The sequence below is a fragment of the Antedon bifida genome, chromosome 9 (genome assembly GCF_963402885.1).
Source record: "Antedon bifida chromosome 9, ecAntBifi1.1, whole genome shotgun sequence".
In the NCBI taxonomy this organism is placed as follows: Eukaryota; Metazoa; Echinodermata; class Crinoidea; order Comatulida; family Antedonidae; genus Antedon; species Antedon bifida.
Genome location: NC_136234.1, coordinates 4372051 through 4387297, shown reverse-complemented (window position 1 = coordinate 4387297; position 15247 = coordinate 4372051). Strand labels below are relative to the sequence as shown.

The 15247-nt window shown below is 34.6% G+C and overlaps 1 protein-coding gene across 3 annotated transcripts; it reads left to right on the top strand.

Annotated features, from left to right (window-relative positions):
- The first annotated feature begins 3978 nt into the window (after window positions 1–3978).
- On the top strand, window positions 3979–14724 carry LOC144852026 (placenta-specific gene 8 protein-like). Of its 3 annotated transcripts, XM_078709705.1 has the most exons (6): window positions 3995–4099; window positions 12112–12162; window positions 12429–12488; window positions 12803–12860; window positions 13102–13241; window positions 13616–14724. In XM_078709705.1, exons 2-6 carry the CDS (start codon window positions 12148–12150, stop codon window positions 13718–13720), a joined length of 378 nt encoding a protein of 125 aa, XP_078565831.1. In that variant the 5' UTR covers window positions 3995–4099; window positions 12112–12147; the 3' UTR covers window positions 13721–14724. The 3 variants fall into 3 exon arrangements, with proteins under 3 accessions (XP_078565832.1, XP_078565831.1, XP_078565830.1); XM_078709706.1 differs by lacking the exon at window positions 12112–12162 and having other exon boundaries at window positions 3979–4099; XM_078709704.1 differs by lacking the exon at window positions 3995–4099 and having other exon boundaries at window positions 12009–12162.
- Window positions 14725–15247: the final 523 nt, after the last annotated feature.

Here is a 15247-nt window from a genome sequence, read left to right as displayed (position 1 = left end):
TAGAGTGTATCCTGTATGTATCAAAGAATCTGTACATCATGTTTCTTTTCATAGGGGCGCTGTGTAGAATCTGTACGTCATATTTTCTTCCGTCATGGGGGCGCTGTGTAGAATCTGACGCACAGACCTCAAACAGAATGATATCGATGCGTTATTTTTGTTTTATGAAAATTAAATCTTTTATCATTGCCAAGAGTTACTGGAATTCCTTTTTCCCAACTTGAAAGTCTCAAAATCTTGAACAACCTTTCGTGCATACCCAGTGCATGGACCGGCCGTAAATGTTTCGTCCATTAGTGCAATTCCCTTCATCCGCCCACTAGTAGAGTATCGGTATTTAAATTCAGATTTAGAATACATTTAATTTCATAAGTAGGCACATACAATAAATAGTATTGGCTCAAGAAAAATATATACATAAAATGAGTAAGTAATACTAAAAATGGTAAAACAATATTCTGGAGATGACCCATATACATTCTATGAGTGTTAATAATTATAATTATTTACCTTGATTTACCTTGACCTTTAGACTATAAACCTGTTAAGGTTTGTGAGTCCCTCTTTGAACATCTTCCTCAAACTTTAGGTTGTGGGTTTTCCAGTGTGTTTCAAGATGGGTTTTAAAATTATTGATAGAGGATGTATTTACTATATGATATGGCAAACTATTCCAATCATTTACTGCAGATATTGAAAAGAATTTCTGTCTGTGTTTCGATTTACTATGAACTTTTTTAATTTTAAAATTGTGGCCTCTAGTTACAGTAGATGGTGCTAATTCAAAAAAGACACCCGGATTATCATTATCATCATTATGAGTAAAGAAATATCTTTTACTAACATTATTACACATTCCATTGTTGTTATATATTATTATTCGTGCTTCATTATTCTCACTTGTTCTTTTTATTTTTTGTAACCATGTTAAAGGGCCAACTGAAACAAGTTTACTTCTAGGTCGGTCCTCATTTTATGATCAGTATTATTTGTATATGGCATTTGATGAAATAAATGTTTGTTGAATTTGGAGTTATTAATATTGTAAACAATCAATACATTATATATTTTTCCTAAGTTAAGTTACCAGGTTAAGTTAAATCTATTATCATTTTGAATTTGAACACGAGAGGTACGGAAAATATTGATAACCATGAAGTATTGCTCATATGAACCAAATGTTCTATTTGAGTACGTACTACCGACTCTCTACGAAGGAAACCTAAATCACAATGGCGCCCTCTATACGTGTTTTAATTCAAAACTCTTTTCATTGTTTCAGAGTTACAGATTCCTTTTATTATCCAATATAATGGAAATTACAATGCACCGTGTAGGCCTACTAGCTATCTTGAAAATTAAATTTGCCATATAATTCAACAGCCGCAGTCAACAAAAGGCATACAACACATTGAAATACAATAGCGATAATTCTCCCATGGTTTGACAACGACCCGAACGGATTAACCCAACTTTTGTACAAAAGAAAGCATGCTTTTATATTCTTTCTATAGTTGCCACAGTTCGACGTCAATACTTTTGGTATTTAGTCATTTTCCTCGAAGTTCCACAAAATGTGTTATTAAACGGAAAAAATGAAAGAGAAGAACGAATCATAAACATAAACTAAAACAAACCACCCAAACGCAACCGAGTTGACGATAAGCGATGGATTTGAATCGCTTGTCATTGGTCATCGCTTATACCTTGTCCACTCTCTTGAGACTGAGACGCAACACGTAAGATCAACGCAAGTGAGCTGACCAATCACAAGCGATGGATCATATGAATCTCTTGAGCAACGAAATAGCTAAATTGCCTCAACACACTCCACTGGGACATGAATACCACTGATTTCGCATCGTGATATTCTACAAAACACTTGATTTTCATGTTCCCACTTAAATATCTCGGCTAATATAAATCGGATTCTTTTGGATAGTAGCTCAAAATAAACTGTAGACAATACTGAACATTATGATATATGTTTAAAATTGTAAAGTTACAAAAAGTATGTGTCATTTTACGTTTTAAAACTCACCATCCATTGCCCGCTGACAGTGTGAGGTCAATTTTTTACCTATTTTCTAAAGCACCACAGTGTTTTATTTGCAATTTATAAGATCATACTTTTCTTATGAGCATTGGCTTAAAATAGACTGTGTCAAAATAGCAAAATCTATTTTGAACAAATCTAAAAAATCCTCAAAAACGCGGCAAAATTCAAATAGGGTTTGCCTGTGTTATCAAGCATTCAGTTGGCAAACCGTTGGATTATAGCTAAGTTTGGGGTTAATTTTTTATTATTATAATTGTAAGTAGCATTCTAATTTTTATATCATTCTAATGTTTGATATATAAGGAACAATTATTAGGTGTTATTTAGTTCTATATATCGTGTTTTATATTCACAATTGCCAAATTAAGATACCTATGTTTGAATGCTAGGAAGCTGGGATCTACCATTTATCACTCGGGTAATGGTTATGTTTATCTTTCTGTGACCTGTTTAATGAATAGATGGTAATTATTACAAAGTATGGAAATGCTCATACTATACTAGTTTATGTCATTTTAATTTCTTTGATTAAAAAATGTAATCAATAATTGTGGAAATTCAGTTTTAGTCATAATCAAGTTTATTGTTTCTTTTCTAATGGTTGACCCCCCTATATAATGGACGATGACAAGACTTGGGTTTCATGAACTTGGTATGAACCTATAAGTAGATAAACAGCTCGCTTAGGTACATATTAAAAATCACTGTGTGGTTGCAAAATTTGCACCAAGAGATTCATATGATTCGAACTTTCTCTTGTCATTAGTCAACCCGCTTGCGTTGGTCTATATTACGTCCTTGCGTTGCGTCTCTCTAGTGGGAATCAAGCTTTACGTTGCGACTTACGTCCTTGCGTTGCGTTCTAGTGGGAACCAAGCTACGTTGCGACTTACGTCCTTGCGTTGCGTCCTAGTGTAACGGTGGTATTTTAGTGTACCCGTTACTATATCATATAGTCTCAGCGGCAGGATTTCACACAGTCACAAAATGTACCAACAGCAAATATGGTTTATGGTCAGATACAGTTTTATTTAAATATGCAATGTAATACAGTCTGTTCTGGCTATATTACATACGTTTTCTTCTCTCTATTCTATGTTTTATTCTACCAAGCTCTTTTCCTTCTCTTCTCTCTTCTTACCAGTACATCCATATTTTAAGGAACGGTCCTAATTAATATGCATGTACTGGGAGGGGACTATTTAGTAAAGGGAACATTCCTTGATGATGAGGAAACAGTAATTTATTAAGGATGTGGGTTATAGGGTAGTGAACAAAGAGTACCTAGGGATAGGAAGAAACCACTAGGAATGTTAATAGATGGAGTAGGGAGAAATAGTGAAAAAGGGTTGTTGACCTGATGGTCAGAGTGTTACACTAGTGGGAACCAAGCTTTACGTTGCGACTTACGTCCTTGCGTTGCGTCCTAGTGGGAACCAAGCTTTATGTGACAGAATTCAAAACAATGATAGAATAAGAATACTGTACAGTAACGCAGCAAAACAAAATGTTATATCTTATTCCGAACGTTTAGAATTATCCATATATATGATAACCACCATGGCATCGTTATCAGTAAAAAAAACCACACACAATTTAGTTTCGATTTTGCTTGGTTACAGATATTTTATTTTTGAAACTTAAATTGTCCTGTTATTTAGGTAATGCTGGGTTTTGTCACGTGTCACAGTTAAGCTTGTTTAAAAAGGGGTTCATTGAAACACTCTCTTGCTTTCCCAAAGTGCACGAATTGGGCCTAACATTCTTCTCCAACAATTTAAAAAAAATCGCATCATTCGATGTATTTTCACTCGACCTCCGTCATGGTTCAGTCTACTACTTCTTCTGCTCGTTCAGTGTATGGTGGAGAATTCTAACTCAATCTCATGCATATTCATTAGCCGTAATCGTGAACGCCATACGCTGGGTGTGTCGCTAGCTGGCCGCTTCTCTCTGTGTTGAACTAGCTGGCATCATTTAAACCACGCACGGAGATCGTTAATCGCCTTTCATTTAAAGAATCCGAATTATTCAAACAAAGTAAGTTCTTGCTTTAATTCATCATTTTGAAATCAAAACCATTTTAGATATTTCGCATTTAATGAAATTATAGTTTGTTTGCGTAATCGAAAAGTTTAGTTTAGGATTGTCAAGTGTGAAGGTTAACAAGTTGAAAAAAAAAGAGCAAATGAAATGCACACAAACGATCACGCAGAGTGCAAAAAAGAGGATATATAAAAGGATATAGGCCTAGAGGTGATGAAATGCATAAGATAACTTATCGTTTTGCTATATAATTCATATCCTACCGAAGTCAATGGGTATCTTAGTTGACATGATGATCTCCCAGTTTAAGTAAGACACCTAATTATAAACAATGTAGAAAGATAAGATTTATCCATTGTTTTGCATCTTGAATTCATTGATGTGTTTAGTTTGTCAAGATGAGCCGCAAATATTGTCTTTCTGCCGATATTAACGAATGATGAAAGTGTCGTTTTCAAGCCTAAAATATGGTCAAAATCGTTGTTTTTTCGTAGAATTGCTCAGTTTTTGGCCTAGTCTTAAAATAAATACCAAGCCCTCAATTATGAGTTTTCTCAATTGTAAGCAAGCCTTTTTATTTTGTTGTAAAAAAAATTTGAAAATTGTTGTTAATCGTGTCGTTATTGATGAATATAATAAGATAAACACTCTAAATATGATCTATTTTATATAATTTACACTTTATACTGATGATGGGGCTTGGTTATAATTAGTGATAGGGCTTGGTTGGTATTTAGGAGGACCCAAAAAATTGTTTTACAACTTACACATAAATAATAATAATGCTCATTTAATGTTCGTGGGAACCAACTTACATTGTTAGGCTTAAGCAGATTACGCAGGCCTTGCACTTATTGTGAGTTTTTATAGACACATCCCTACGTTAACAAAAGTGTATTGTATGAATTGAGGAGGTGCACACAAGGAATGAAAAGGACCAACGGACGATTTTCGAAAGGTGAAGGTAATGACATCTTTGTATGTCACACTGAATAGTGTTTATTTGGAACTAATGAAACTCTGGTATGCAGAGTGTTGAGGCATGGATTAAAGAATAGAAGGATATGCAACGACGTGAGATCAAGGGTTCCTTGACTCTCGCCGACAGACCGCGGACCGCCCACAATGTTACAGTTTAATTAACCGCATGGTAACAACGAAACGGTCGCATGCCTAATATATTGTTTACTGCACATGTGCAACGACATTTAACCTTGTTGGCTACGCTTCTTTCGCGCGTTCTTTGGTTTCCGGTCCTTCATAGAAACTTTACTGCTACCACATAGCCTACAAATCGTTTGCAGACACAACTGGTGATTGCTCATTTTCTATCTAGAAAATAGAAAATATTGTTACACCTATGTATTCATACATATTTGAACAGTATAATCAGTGGCGTAACGAATATGTGCGCTCACTGGCTAAACCCAGGGGCCCTGAAGCTTGGGGCCCATGAGCAGTGCCCAGAGGAACAGGCATAAAATATGTCGAAAATGCTAAAAACGTCCCAGGCCTCGATCTTTGAAACTTGGAGGACCACTTAGGTTTCCTAAACAAGTGGCTTCAGGCCTCTGCCTCACGCCACTGAGTATAATTTTTATTGAAAACAGTTATTAAATTACATTGTATGTTATTGTGAAGACCCTAGTGTAGGCCTACTTCATCAATATACCAGATAAAAACAATACTATATTGTTATTGGCTTAGAATTGTAGATGCTATAATTGTAATTAGTATAGGTTTCTGCCGCGATTGATCTTCGCTAATGTTTTTATGACATTAAAGTAGCATTTTATGACCTGTAGTAGCCCTACATCTGAGACAATAAATATTTGTCGTCTCAGCCTACATGTAAAATTACAAAATCAGCAAGAATACTAGGCCTAGGCCTTCTAGGCTTACTAGTGCACCATATGATTTGCCGACATTGATACTGCTAATCTTAAGTGTAGTAGATACGACATTTAATCATGATCTATATACTCACCGTTGTCTTACTTCTTGTGTGAATAATAATAGGTACTTCGTTTGTTCGTGATTAAGTTTGCCCTGCGTGTACTTTTCAAAACGACCGCTAGGTAACGTATCGCAACTATACATAGCCAGCCAATCCCGGATCAGGGATCGCTGTTTTCATTCAATTAGGCCCGGTGATTGGATGTGATGTGGATGACATAACCACTAGCCAATCACCAGGCACTACAATTTAAATATAATCACATCGATAATTAAGGAGATTTATGAAGAAACCACTGCTTAGCCATATATTAAAAACACGATTGTTGTATGTGTGAACACCGGCCACGCTAACAACATACATAGTCAAATGCATAATTTAATATTCTATAGATTAACGCATTTTTTAATGACAGAAGATGGCAGGCAAATAATGATAATTCAAATATAAAAATTGCATATTTTATTAATATTACCAACTACTTAAAATTACCAGTCGTAAGAAAGCGAACTTTTCGTAGTCCGATTGTGATGAAACTAAAACAGAATTGTTCAGCAATATATTTTTGTTGTCAATTAATCATCGACGCAGACATGTCAATAGAACATTCAGACTGCGCATACGATTTCTACATGGTTACGTTTTGGTCTCAAAAAATGTAACAGTTGATTCGCAGCGTTTTACAGACGGCCGCGGTTAGAGACACGGAGTTCAATGAGCGTGTTTGTTTGATTGACAGCAGTGCTTTAGTATAGGCAAGCGCGTTGTAAAATCGTTTGATGTCACCGTCGATGCATATCCTTCTATTCTTTAATCCATGGTTGAGGTGTGTTGACCCCGCTGCTCAGACGATTCACAATGAACCAATCAAATCGCAGGCATTAACAGGAAAATGCATATTTTCACTTCATACCATCTATTCATTCATCCATAAAAATAAAGCCATCCAGACTCCCAACCAATACGTCGTCAACTAACGTATAAACGCGTTATTTGACGTTGTAACAGAATAGGAAATATTTTAATGAGAAGCCATCCTTAACTGCTACTGCGACGGTCTAAACATGGAGGAAAAAATAAATTTCCTGCATGGTCTAAAGCTGATTTTCCACTAAGCGAATTTGTTAACGCGAATCAAAATCGTCAGCTTATACAAAACAGATGATATGCGTATTCGTGATATATCTTCCAAATCCTGGCTGGCGCTTTCGATCCGCGCAAACAAATTCGCTTAGTGGAAAATCGGCTTAAGAACGTAATCTAATGTTGCCATATAAATAAAATAACTTAAGCAAGAACAAGCTAAAGAATTCAGTGCAACACATCGACTGTAGCATTTACACTTGTTAAAGCTCAGGTACAGGCATGGATTTTAAATATGATATCTGGTTAATTGTACATAAATCAAATATTTGTAATAGAAATCAAGACGAAAAAAACATTAATTTCCCTTAAAATGGTCAAATACAAAATTTGGCAAAATTCTGCTATAAATACCAGGAAGACCTTTTTTCAGTAGTTAGGTAGTTTAACCTAATGTAATAACATGTCTGGTGACTCCCTAGAAGGTGAAAAAAGATGGTGGATATAGGGTGGATAATTGTTGCTATTGTTGAAGTTGAATAAAAATACTAGAAACGTAAAATTCAAGTTATAAAATACCTATATTTAGTCATCTGATTCTGATAACATTTTTTACCACACCGTTTATTTTTCATAGTTTTTAGGAAATGCCTCTCTCTATTTACAACATTGTGTACAAAATAATAGAGATTTTACTGTGTAATTTAAACTATCCCCCACTGATAAGAAAATGCTTATTTTCAATAAGCTCGTGTAACACAAATAAAATCCCAAAAAGTATGAAACAGGGGAAACTATAGATCGATATTTATTGGAATGTACTATGATCAATAGAATTTTGTTTGCCCGCAATTCTTAGGAGGAGCAACCAATTAAGGTGGAAATCATTATAAGCAGGAAATACTTAAAATCGGTAACAATAATATAAGGCAAAATTCGTGAAGAGGAAATACAGTGAATTAAGAATATGGGGAAAGTACTGTCAAATTAAAAAGTATTCCTATCAACATCTTACTGGACATAATAATAACATTCTTCATAAGCTTATTTGAGGAATGTAGGTATTCTGATCATCAATTCATCTGTGACAAGACAACAATTGATGTTTACGGTTTTTCCCCAGGTCAGTCATTAAACCTTTCGTTTTGTCACAAGAAACCTAAAAAGTGAAATTCACTAACATAAAGAAGAAAAATACCAGCAATTGTCACTGAAATCGACTAAACGTTTAGAGAATTATTTACTCATGAGAAACGATGAATAAAAACATGCAAGCATTGATAGAAATCATATTTGTTCATGGTTCGAGCTTATTTCTATAGCCAAATTGTCAGTACAGTAGAATAATGGTAGAACCCTCCTTTGGGGCATCTCTATTCAGACGCCGTGAAGACACTGTTTTCAATTGTGAACCGACGACGAGGGGAAATATTGTTTGAATTAAACTATGGAGGTCGTTGACGCACAAGATCAATTTACACAGGGCGGTAACGTTAAGCGGAAAACCGCGTAGCTTGTCGTCCCACGTAGAATCTGTATCTATACTGAGTGGAAACCGCCCGTCCACACTCCGCGTTGTGTGTAAATGGTCATAAGAAATATCCTATATTATTTGTATTATATATTACCGTTTACCGCTCGTCTGTGTAAATTCGCCGCCTTTACGATAAACTCTTATGCATGGGAGTACCCATACAAGGGACCACTTCGTTGGATGATCTCGAGTGAGTTTCTTCAATATACTGTAGGAGAGTTCTACTTTTATAAGCAATCGATGTGAGAGACAGTAAACGGTTAAATACACCGAATTCAGTGGAAGTTTTTAACCGGTTATTTTGCGCTGCCTTTTATATCAATCCTGGTTATAGGTTTGCATTTTAACTTGGCATCCTGGGTAATTATTTAACATTATAAACTGTATAAAATGAATAACAACAAACTATTTGTTTTCTGACTTAAATACCTGTAGGCCTATAATACTGAAAAAAAAAGGAAAAATAATTCACGATTCATATCAGTTTGTTGAAAACTACATGATTATAACAAAATGATATTATTTCCTAACTAGGTTATAGTTTCCTTTTCAGGTAGCAGTGTTCAATTAATATGATATAATACCTGTCAAGCCTTCTATCTCTTTATTGTTTCCTAGTTTCAAGTACACATTTTGGTCATATGTTTACACAATCTTTAATATTGAAACCTATGATTTAATGAGTCAATGAAAAAAAATGAAAAAGCTAAACGCAATAAACAAGATTGTTTACGTATATTTTGTTCTTTCTTTTTTACATCCTGGGAGAGGTTTCTGTATACAAGCACTGTTGTGCAATATAACACTCCTCAAAATGCCACAGATATTTTAAGCTTTCATTACAGATGTATAGAACGATTCAGTAGTGATTAGTTGAGTGTCATAGTGGTAACTGAGAGGTCGATGAAACATTTGCGAATGTGAAGTAAATAAAGGTTGTCGATGCCGTTTGGGGGGGGGGGGGGGGTGCTTGGTTAGATGACGATGATGACAGTAATATTGAAGATGATTCTGATGGTGACGTAGGGCTATCATCCGATGATGAAAATGTTTTCGAACGAGTAGTGGATATCAGTGTGGGAACCAGTATTGTTGTTCATTGTTAACTGCATCGGCCATCATAACAATATCTATTGATTCTAAAATGCATACACAGCTGTTGTGGTGATCTAAAGAAAAATCGAATGTGTTATTGCTTTTAAATTCATAAATATAATAGTGTAGAAATGGTACGTAATCACGACAAATTATAAATGCAAAGAATTTTCTTGTAATGTGATTTACTTTCACACTTGTCGAGTTGACAATTACTGCTTCCTTTTTTTTTCGTTTGAACTCGTGTTTGACCCATACATTTAATATTTTAATTATTGTGCTATACTATCTGGGGAAAAAATTCATTAAAAAATTTTGTTTAGCATTATTGCTAATCAAACTGATTTTTAAGTTGAGAAACATAGTTTTGTATTGTATTTTTTTGATATAAAATTTTAGAAATGTGTAGCAATAAGGTTGTTTTGTTGTATAGCTATGCACTCTGGCGAAATAATTCCCCGACTACTTATTTTTATTTTTTAAAACCCCGATGAAATCAATTCGAGAATGGAAAGAAGAAAAGGAGATACCGGTAAAACTGAATTTTAAGGATTTTTTTACGAGATGCGAGAATATTAGGGGTAATAATGTCGTCCAGTTTTTAATATATTTTATTCACATTGTTACACAAATTTCATTGAAAATCGTGTTTTTTGATATAAAAGATATTCAATTATTATGAATTGTAATAATGTGTAGATGCTTCTAAATGTGTGTGAATATTTAATTTGTGACTCCCGGTTGCTGGTACAAGCCTGCGTTAAGTTCACGAATTTACGGTTATCGTATAAATTCTTTACAAACCTAGCTTTTCTGCATATTTTATAGGAATAAAGTGTAGTGGCCTTAATGTGGAAAAGTGGCTTTTTTTTGTTTAAAAAAGGTCCTGTAAATTCTGAATTCAGGTTGGAATGCCAATTATCAATTCGTTATCGGATATTTATTATTCGCGGTAGGGCCTACTATAGTACGTACCATTTATTTGTATCAACAGAATATACAGTCAGTATTTCTTTTACAAGAATATTTCTATAAGTTTAATCTAAATCATAATGAACGGAAAACGTATTTGATACAAAACGGGTACGTATGCAATGAACCGAAGCTCTTAAACGCATTACCCTATAATACCGTATCTAATAAGCAAATAAAACAATAAAAGTACAAATAAAAATACAAAGTAAAAGTAACAAAAGTGAACTCTACATGAGTGAGTATTTATTACGAAACAATTCGCAAGTAATATCGAGTGGTTGTTTGTTATCAATTAGATAGATCAAGGAGTTACTATATTAATGTATAAAAGCGGTATATATTAAAGTAATGAATATACAGTATACAGACCGTAATACGATCATTGACCCGTCGCGAAATATGCATTTTGATAATAAAAAAAAATGGGAATAAATTAAGACGAAACTAATGACTACGAAGCATTAATCGCATACCTGCTGCAAACGAGGGAATTGCCATGAATAATAGATCAATTCATTTCAGGGAGCGGCGGCGTGCATAGAAAAATAAAACGTCAGAGTATTCATTATATTCGTTTTATAGAACAAATAAAAATTGTAAACCGCGCACCGATTGGATAGCTTTCAGGGATCACCGATAATAACTCTTTGAGATTGATACCGTACATCTATGGAGTAGTAATATAAGATCAAGGAAGAGTGAATTCCCAGGGAATAGATTGAGATCACCCGGTGACCCGGAAGTAATTGAAACGCAAAATACTTGCAATATATCCTTCAATCGGGATGGCGGAGATATCGGCAACAACTACACCGGAAACACTCCCCGCATGCGTACATTATTACCCAGCAGCATTTTCATAATATTATACAGTCATAGTGGCCAAATCTGGCATAATTATGCCGTCTGGCATAATTTTGACCCATCTGGCATCTAGCATTTATGCTAGGCATAATTTTAGAAAATCTGACATAATCTGGCATAATTTGAAAAAAGCATTTTTACAGCGAATTGGCATATAATTTGGCATATTTTCGAAAAAATCTGGCATAATTTTGTAAAAATCTGGCATAATTTAGCCAAAAACATGAAGACCTTTTTTTTTTTTTTTTTTTTTTTTTTTTTTTTGGCTTCCAACCTTTGTGGTAAATAAAACATATCCATACACCGCCCTCTAATACATTGGTTTTGTGCTATTTTGGCCTTAATTGTGCCTGGCATAATCTGGCATAATTTTGTGCTGCCACCTAGCATAATTTGATTTCGATCGCTGGCCACACTGTATACAGTAGTACAATACAACACTTGTTCTCCGTACGTACTGCTGTTGCCATTTTATTGTGTTAATTTACTTATTTAAAGGAGTCGATCTTCGTCTTACGTCTTGCAAGATTAAAGATGGATTATAATAAGGTAAGGCTAGATTGTAGTCAAGCTGTCTACACCATCCAGTGTTACACAAACTTGAAGATTATAGCAAACGGTATTCGCAAAAAACAGGCTTATTTGGTGGATGGGTGTTTCAAGGTGTAGGCCCGACTGATGATATTGGTTGAGGCAGTTTACACGATATCGTCTCCAGCAGCACGACCGCTACAATATTGGTAGCATTGGTCAGCACTCTGTTATTAAATGTTTATTCTAATAATAATCATAAATTGTTTGTTTATATATTTCAGATGACTACCACTGTTGTTACTCACCAACCAGGCGTTGTTCAAAGCCAAGTTGTGGTACAGGTACGTTCACAGTGGACGCGGAACTGGCCAAGCACATGCTTGAAATCCGCGGGCGATTACGTAACACTAAGATAACGCAAATGAAGATAATTGGTATAGGCATGCGCAGCTGTATGTCACGCTCTGTTGCTTCTGCATTTGCTTAAATCATTGTTTATTTATCAACAAATTATGTGCGCCAGTGATTGGTTGAATTACTGTATTGTAATTGATTGTAGTGTTTTGCGTTTTGGAGAAGTTGACCCCCTTTTTGGGGCTCTCTCAAAGGTGTAGGCCTACAGCAACACCCTAATTATTGCCTAATTTAATTTCAGGTCACTGAACGTGATTGGAGCACAAGTCTTTGTGGCTGTTTTGAAGACATTGGTTCTTGTAAGTTATTTGTTACACAGGTTTATTTTATAATAAAATAATTATGAAACAATAGTACAGAGGCTGTTTTCTATCCACACAATGTATTCCCATTTAAACATACAGAGGCAGATGCAGGGGCTTGCACTTTGGGCCACTAAAATAAAATTATGGACTAGGCTTGTTAATATCTATTTTTGGCAGTGAAGAATTAAACAGGACATTAAAATATGATTTTTAATATATGTAAATTATTTTTTAGGCCTGTGTGGTATGTTCTGTGGGCCATGTTTCGCCTGCCAAGTATCCACCAAAGCCGGTGAGCACTGCTGTGCACCATGTTGCGTTCCAGCCGCCATGATAGCCATCCGGATGAAGGTCCGAACTCGTCTTAATATCCAGGTATGTTGTGTGCAAACATAAATAATTTTAATTGATAATTAATACATTAATTGAATAAACTTAATTGATTAATTAATATTTATTAATAATAAATTAAAGTTTTCCTAGAAACACTTAAAGGAATATTTTAATAATAGTAGAGTAGTACCTCTGTAGTGACCTTTTTGACAAGCCACGCCCATTTCCAGCTATTGACATACTTGCCAACCCCTAGATTATAAAAATCTGGGGATTTAAAAAATAAACAATAACGATGCGAAAACACAAGATTAATATCTGCTGCCGTCTATCTGTTCGCTTTTTGCTTGTTCCAGACACCAGTAGTAAACTTTATATTTTTTCAAACATATGTATAAACTTTGTTGTTTCCACAGGGTTCGTTGTGCAACGATTGCATTCTAGAGACGTTCTGTGGCCCGTGCTCAGCTTGCCAGATTTCACGTGAAATTGATAACTCGTGCAACGGTCACCTGATGTAGATCGGAGGAGGAGGCATCCAACTGGCAACAAGTTCAATTAATATTTAATGTTCATTCAAAGACATTTTTTAAACAAACTTATTTTGATATGTATTTCGATATATATTGGTACTTTTGCCATCATATATAGGCTTCTAGTGACCGATTCAGGCACTAGATTTTTATTCATTTTAAATGTTTTTTAGATTTCTTAATCTTGATATTCGTTAAGTCATTAACTTCCAATGACTGGCTTTAATCAATATATATATTTTATAAAAGCGTTGTTTAATACGCAGGGTATGTTCTTTGTATTTATGTCAACATTATTTAGATTCATATAATATCTGTTTAGTACCAAATTCATAGTAGCTCATGGATATCATTGCAAATGTAGCTTTAAAATTTCAGGAAATCTAGGTATTCAAAGGACAATTAATCAATTTAAACGAACTACAATATACTGCTGTTCCAACGGCATCCTTGGTATAATACTGTTTTCTGGTATTTCAAATGTGTTTACAAAAATATTTGGACTTTAAAAATCAGATCAGGACAATAAAAACCTGTTTTTGGGAGAGTTGCTATTTTTCCGACAGTCCGGAATTGAATCTATGACGACACAGCCTGATTTTGAATAAAAACATTCCGTATAATACACTGATTAATTAATGACATGGAACTTTCAATACACAGACATTGACATATTATATATATTATGACATTCCTGCAGTTGTCTTGAAAAAAAAATTCCAACTACTACTATTCAGAATAAAAAAATCCTCTTGTTTCGCAATCCATGTTCCTATTCTGCTCTATTTGTAAGCTGACTTACATTTGGCGGTAAATTTACACAATGAGGGCATTGGCTGTGAAATAAGAGAATTGTAGTCATGGTGTGTGTGTTAGTTGTAGTGTAGTGATTATGTAGTGAACTGTTATGGTATTGTTTGTACATAATTGTAGTCAAGAAATTCTACAATGCATGCAGTAGTCTTTTTAATAAATCTCTTGATAATAATGAACTTTTTGGTTGTTTGATTATTCAGACTTATTTTTGTGAAAGCAGTTGGCAAAACCAGAGATATCATGTTCATAATAATATATCGTTGACCAAGAAGATAGTGTTACTGATGAAAGTAAAATGGCATATTGACATGTTACCTTATATATTTAAATAAACAACTCGGGAGGGCTTTTAGGGGAGCGTTTAATCGAGGGAGGCGTTTATTTTTTTGGATGTAATATGGTAACATGTATTTAATCAAATAAATACCCCACCTAGATATGAAAAATACATTGTGTTTTAAAAAATGTATTGAAATAAAATTTTAGATCATGTCAATCAATTAATTCTACTACAAATAGAAATGTGTTGTAATACAATACTGTGTATACATGCATAAGGCAGTCGTTTATTCAAGGAAATAAATAAAGACCCAGGTGATTATTCGAGGGGGGTGGGGGGGGGGGGGGTTATGAAAAATGATGTTCTTGGGGAGGTGGGGTTTATTCGAGGGAGGCATTTATTCAAATAAATACGGTAAT

What these genes read in the sequence shown, in the direction of transcription:
- LOC144852026 (XM_078709705.1), top strand. An exon ending in AAAGCCAAGTTGTGGTACAG is followed by an intron (nt 12,489 to 12,802) that starts GTACGTTCACAG and finishes ATTTAATTTCAG; the next exon opens with GTCACTGAACGTGATTGGAG. An exon ending in GAACTCGTCTTAATATCCAG is followed by an intron (nt 13,242 to 13,615) that starts GTATGTTGTGTG and finishes TTGTTTCCACAG; the next exon opens with GGTTCGTTGTGCAACGATTG.